Below are 7,013 nucleotides of genomic sequence, written 5' to 3' on the forward strand. Positions count from 1 at the left end.
TTATACACATGATAGAAACGCTTTTTATTTCAATGTCTCTTTAAAATTATCTATAGAACAAACTAGTTATAATGTATCCTAACTAATTGCAATAACAATGTTAATCTGCCATGATAAATATTTGTTTTAATATTAGTAACCTAAAGTGACATCAAAGTCAAACTTCAAGTGTAATGTAATATAAAAGACTAGTCCTAAAGCCCGTTCACACGGGCCATTTTTTGCAGTACAGCGGTCCCACCCCTTGCGCTCTCTCCCTCCCCCCTCTCTTTTACTCTCTCTCTCCCCCTCTCTTTTGCGCTCTCTCCCCCTCTCTTTTGAGCTCTCTCCCCCCTCTCTTTTGCGCTCTCTCCCCCTCTCTTTTGCTCTCTCTCCCCCCTCTCTTTTGCGCTCTCTCTCCCCCTCTCTTTTGCGCTCTCTCTCCCCCTCTCTTTTTGGCTCTCTCTCTCCCCCTCTCTTTTACGCTCTCTCCCCCCTCTCTCTCTCCCCTCTCTTTTGCGCTCTCTCTCTCCCCTCTCTTTTGTGCTCTATCCCCCCTTTTTTGTGCTCTCTCTCTCCCCCTCTCTTTTGTGCTCTCTCCCCCTCTCTTTTGCACTCTCTCCCCCTCTCTTTTGTGCTCTCTCTCCCCCCTCTCTTTTGCGCTCTCCCCCCTCTCTTTTGTGATCTCTCTCCCCCCTCTCTTTTGTGCTCTCTCCCCCCTCTCTTTTGCGCTCTCTCTCCCCCTCTCTTTTGCGCTCTTCCCCCCTCTCTTTTTTGCTCTCTTTCTCCCCCCCTCTCTTTTGCACTCTCTTTCTCCCCCCTCTCTTTTGTGCTCTCTCTCCCCCCTCTCTTTTGCGCTCTCCCCCTCTCTTTTGAGATCTCTCTCTCCCCCTCTCTTTTGCACTCTCTCCCCCTCTCTTTTGCGCTCTCTCTCTCCCCCTCTCTTTTGCGCTCTCTCTCACCCCTTTCTTTTACACTCTCTCTCCCCCCTCTCTTTTGCAATCTCTCCCCCTCTCTTTTGCGCTCTCTCCCCCTCTTTTGCGCTCTCTCCCCCTCTCTTTTGTGCTCTCTCCCGCTCTCTTTTGCGCTCTCTCCCCCTCTCTTTTGCGCTCTCTCCCCCTCTCTTTTGCGCTCTCTCCCCCCTCTCTTTTGTGCTCTCTCTCCCCCCTCTTTTGTGCTCTCTCTCCCCCCCTCTCTTTTGTGCTCTCTCTCTCCCCTCTCTTTTGTGCTCTCTCCCCCCTCTCTTTTGTGCTCTCTCCCTCCTCTCTTTTGTGCTCTCTCCCCCCTCTCTTTTGTGCTCTCTCCCCCCTCTCTTTTGTGCTCCCCCCCTCTCTTTTGTGCTCTCCCCCCCTCTCTTTTGTGCTCTCTCCCCCCTCTCTTTTGTGCTCTCTCCCTCCTCTCTTTTGTGCTCTCTCCCCCCTCTCTTTTGTGCTCTCTCCCCCCTCTCTTTTGTGCTCCCCCCCCTCTCTTTTGTGCTCTCCCCCCCTCTCTTTTGTGCTCTCCCCCCTCTCTTTTGTGCTCTCTCCAGCCCCTCTCTTTTGTGCTCTCTCTCCCCCCCTCTCTATTGTGCTCGCTCTCTCTCCCCCCCACTCTGTTTTGTGCTCTCTCTCTCCCCCTCTCTTTTGTGCTCTCTCTCCCTCCCTCTCTAATATATCCCCTCTATCTTGCGTGAGCGACCACGCCTGACCACGCCCCTTTACGTCAGCCACACCCCCTTCACAGCCCTCCGTGCCCGGCCACGCCCCCTTCACGTCCGGTCACGCCCACTTCTGTCACAGATCAGGTAGGGACTTAAAGGCCAGGTGTGTTTATCCCCCCTCTTCTGCTCTCTCTCTCCCCCTCTCTTTTGAGCTCTCTCTCTCCCCCTCTCTTTTGAGCTCTCTCTCCCCCCCTCTTTTGTGTTCTCTCTCTCCCCCTCTCTTTCGTGCTCTCTCTCCCTCTCTCTCTCTCTAATATATCCCCTCTATCTTGCGGGAGCGACCGTGCCCAGCCATGCCCCCTTTATGTCGGCCACGCCCACTTCTGCAGCAGATCAGGTAGGGACTCATAAGGCCAGGTGTGTTTGTCCTCGTGCTGTATCTACTGCGCATGACAGCTTCGGACAAACACACTTGGCCTTTTATATAATAGGATACTTCTCTTCTGTAATAAAATGTACTTCTTTCTCTTGGTTTAAAAGCATGCCTAGGTAGACTCAGATGCCGCAATGCAATACTGGGAGCGAGCTGCTGATCGGTGACTACACACAAATATGGCTCTTGTCATTGGCTCACAAGAGGAGTTCAGCTAGCTCCTAGTGGTTCATTGCTGCTCTAGACTTCTGCAATGGTTAAATGTATAGTGATATGCAGACATAATGCAATACATTACATACATACATTATGTCTCTTTTATTTAGCATTTTCATTACTAAATAACACATTGCACATCTGTAGCTCAGGCATCTGTTAGAGAAAAACAATCTGAAATATCATGCATTGGATAATACTGAGAAAAAAAGATAAACGATTCTAATAAAATATAATTTTATTTCTAGAAAATCCTAATATTCCAAGGGGAAGTGAGGATTCAAATGGTAAGTGTAATAGACCTTTCTTTCTTGCATTTTTGTTAGCAAGTAAGACTCCAGTGCAGATAAAAATAGATCAAAGCACATTACATTTTTATATTATTTTTTTTTTTAAGTCAAGAAATAAATTAATGACTGTTTCTATTAGCAACCAAGGCAAAAATAGATTAAGACTGCACAGAAGTAATTTGTTTTGCTCATGGGGACAAAAGGAAGGAAGCCTGCAAATTTGGTTTGCTTTTATTTGCAACACAATTACTGCCGAGTATACACATACATTATAAATTGCCCTATTGCATTATAAATTGCCCTATGGTTTCCCTGGATACGCCTTGTGTTGTGTAAGATTGTAGGAAATAAATATTGTTTTCTAGACAATAGGAGGAGTACAATTTTTCAACTGATAAGATCAATCTGCATTTCATAGCAGCTGTGTATTTAAAATATTTAAAACCCGGCTTTTATGATTATTTTTTGTCGTACTTCATTGTTTGCAGAATGTAAATACAGCTCTAAAATTAATCTGCATCCAGATTTGGGCTAATTATTTGAATTCACAAAAGACCAGTGGTGTGATAAGGTGGCATTACTGTTGCATTTAACTCCTTGGCTGCCAAGGACATCTATCAACCATATATTATTTAAGCATCGTAGACATTTGATTAATATCAGCTTGTTTAATGGCTGAAGATGAGCCCTTTTCTTTGCCTATGCAATCTTTATACTTACTAATACATTTACAAGGGAAATATTCACTTATGGAATACCACAGTCAAAAATGATAAACTCACCACTACCCAAATTATTACTGAATAACCCAAAAAGTGTTTCATTGGAACATTGGTTTTTGGAAATAAACAAAACTGATAGAAATACTACCTGATCAATCAAAAAAATAATAATAATAATAAGCACTTTTTTTTTAACTAATAAAAGTTTGCAAAATAAATAAGCCAATAAACACACATATCCGCTTCATTGATAACTAGTAGGGATGGGCGAATGTTTTGCAACATTCGAAAAACGGCATGAATTTTAACACATTTGTTCGTTCGAATCGAATTTCGAATGTTTACATAACATTCTAACATTCGATTTTCGAATGTTCGGTTTCGAATTTTACGATTACATTTGAAAATATTATTTTCGAAAAATTCGAATTTAGATATATATAGTATTTCTAATGCTTTTTCTTTAAATGTAATATTCGAATTATGCAATATTCGAATTCGAAAAATTTGAATTTAGATTGTAATAGTATTTCTAATGCTTTTTCTTTAAATGTAATATTTGAATTATGCAATACGTGTATTCGAATTTGAAAAATTCGAATTTAGATTGTAATAGTATTTCTAATGTTTTTTCTTTAAATGTAATATTCGAATTATGCAATATTCGAATTCGAAAAATTCAAATTTATATTCGAATTCGAAAAATTCGAATTTATATGTTTGTAACAGTATTTCTAATGCTTTCTTTAAATGTAATATTCGAATTATGCAATATTCTATATGGAAACATTCGAAATGATATATTATGTATCAATTTACTAGATTCCCGCCCTACCACATGAACTATTGAACTTCTGAATAGTATTTGTTAAATAGAATGTTAAATTCGAAATTTCGAATGTGGACATTCGATATAATTATAAACATTCGAATTTGAAAGTGACATTCGAAAACTGTAAATTACATTCGATTTTTGAATTTTTAAGAATATTTGTTCTTATCGACATTCGGATTTAGAATTTGAATTTTGGTAATAACATTCGTTCTACATTCGAAATTAGAAAATTTACACATTCGCCCATCCCTAATAACTAGGCATGTGTGATCGGTAGCTGCCGAATGTGAAAATAGGAGGAGGTTCGATTTCAGAACCAAATGTATACTTGTAAAAAATCCCCACACTAAGATCTCTGCAAATTCATAAACCAAACATAAATCCATTTCTGTAAATAGCCAAAGTCAACAAGCCGCTGCCTATTTCCTCATTCAGTAGTTAACAAAGCTGCCAAATAACCATGCCTATTGCCCACTGTTCAAATCTATTAAATATACATACACATATCTCTAAGGTTTTAGAGGAGGTAAGTTACATGTATGTCACCTACAGCATTAGCATCACTACATACAGTTCGGCCTGTGATGTAATTGCTAAATCCCCAAAAACGCCATTTGTTTTTCTTGAATCCTACACATTTGGTTTTCAGATTACAAAATTTAGAAATTAACGAAGTTAAAGTTAAACTTTTATGAATAAGAGAACGCAAATAATTTTAAACAATGATCCAATTATTTCTATTAAATTTACTTTGTTTTTTTATATACTTTGTTGAAGAGCAAAGCTAGGTAGGCTGATAGGAGCTAAGGAGGGTATTTAGTGTTCTATGGCAGCAGTGTATGCAACTATGTATAAGATTTTAATAAACATTGTTGCAAACACTGCTGGTAGATCGCTAAATACATTAGCATATTCCAGATTTCATCTACAATTACTTTTTAACAAAGGATATCAAGAGAACTAAGCAAGATTGATAATAGGAATAAATTGGAAAGCCGTTTAAAATTCAATACTCTGATTCATTTAAGTTTAATTTTGAAATGTATTGTTCTTTTAATGGAAAAAATATCTTAGGATTGTGATAACTGGAAAAACAAACTGACAGTACCAGCCAATCTTAAAAAAATTGGTACCAGCTAAAAATAAGTACAATATTGAGAGCAACCCTATATTTTATTATACCAGTCATGTCACTGGTTATTATACCAGTGACATGACTGGTATAATAAAATATAGGGTTGCTCTCAATATTGTACTTATTTTTAGCTGGTACCAATTTTTTAAGATTGGCTGGTACTGTCAGTTTGTTTTTCCACTGTATTTAACTGAAAAAAATAGTTTTAAAAATATGTTGGACTTGGGTGTGTTGATAAAAAAATAAAAAATATCCAGTTATTATGTTGTCTTTTCAGATAAACTAGAATTTGGTTTGTTTCCAGACAAATATCAAATATCTGACATTTGTCATTGTGAAAAGCCATCTGAAAAAAGCTCACTTGATTTTGATGGCTTGGGATTTTGAAATGAACAATCAGAAATCTATGATATTTTATTGTATATTTTACATACTTTTTAAATTATTTTTTAATGGGTATATTCATTATAAACTTGGTTAGTATAAAAGGTACACAACATTAAACTGTGAAATAAAAATGTCAGAATATGTACAAAAATATGTTTTGTTCAGTTAATTGGAGCCAATTTTTTTTGCCTATTTTTTTTTTTTTAAATGATTATAATATTTTTTTCTGTTCCCATATTGCAAATATATTCAATTATTCTTTACAGAATATACTTTGTATAAATTTTAGTTGTGTCAATTATATGTGAAAATCTGAAAGTAGCTGAATGAATGAAATTTAAAGTAGGGAGTTTTATGTATCAATATACAGACTTGTGAAATATGCATACAGTACATCTGTTGTAGCCAAAGAAATGTTTAACATTTGCAAATCTGCTTTAGGAATTCTGTACAAGATAATCTCACTGGAAAGAATTAAAACTCACAAGCAAAATAATTTACATAAATCAGTTTTAGTATGCCAATGTCGTAACAGTCTAGGACCAGAGAACCAGATTTGATCCATCTATGGATTAAAGATGAAAGGCAATCTATTGTCATTTAATAATTATGACGTCAATGCATGAGTCTTGATTAGCCACTGTCATTTTATTGAATATGCTTTGATGAATGTGAATCTTTCAAAACACATACGACTTGGTAGAATTACAGCTTTGGTCTGTTAGATGACAATTGCTGTGAATCGTGTTTGACACTGTAGTGCTTTATTGAACAGATTATTAGACCAGACTTTAACTTTCTTCTCAAACCACTTTCTCTTTTTTTTTCTCTCACTTAGGATCGTTTCTCGTGTACAGCAACAACAGACTTGTTTTGGTGCTTTTAATTTTGACAGTGATCATGGAACTGACGTGAAAAAAAGAAAGTTTGTTTAATTTTCAAAGGACTCCACAAAGCATTAAATTTACTTCAAAGGGTTTTTTTTTTTGTTTTTCTTTTTTATATAATAGCTCCAGTGTCGTTATCGGTCAGTTTCTGTCTGTGTTTTGGCTTCCTTGAGCTGATAAATTAAAACAAAACCAACCTTTCCTCCTTAAAATGTGTCTTTTGTGTGTATGGACAGTTGGAGACCATAAAAGCCATGAATCAAACAATAAGAATAGAAACTGAATATAAATTGGAGTCTGATAACTAAACAGAATAAAGACTTGTCAAACAGAAGCCAATGAAAATATTCCAAAACCGCTGGCTACTCTGGCTGGCGAATTTCAACTGCTTTATTGTTCTAGCAGACAAATCTCTTTACTTGCATCTTAATTACATATTATATTCATTTTTGTTTTTTGTAAATATCTGCTAATTAACACATTGATATAC

The 7,013-nt window shown here is 37.1% G+C and overlaps 1 protein-coding gene across 1 annotated transcript in view; it reads left to right on the forward strand.

Annotated features, from left to right (window-relative positions):
* Window positions 1–6,735, forward strand: part of IGSF21 (immunoglobin superfamily member 21) — a 693,767-nt gene extending 687,032 nt beyond the window's left edge. The window contains exons 9-10 of the mRNA XM_053690919.1: window positions 2,516–2,554; window positions 6,475–6,735. Of these exons, the coding sequence (XP_053546894.1) occupies window positions 2,516–2,554; window positions 6,475–6,551 (116 nt within the window). The 3' untranslated portion in view covers window positions 6,552–6,735. The remainder of the gene's footprint in view (window positions 1–2,515; window positions 2,555–6,474) is intronic.
* Window positions 6,736–7,013: the final 278 nt, after the last annotated feature.

Source organism: Bombina bombina, chromosome 8 (genome assembly GCF_027579735.1).
Source record: "Bombina bombina isolate aBomBom1 chromosome 8, aBomBom1.pri, whole genome shotgun sequence".
Lineage (NCBI taxonomy): Eukaryota > Metazoa > Chordata > Amphibia > Anura > Bombinatoridae > Bombina > Bombina bombina.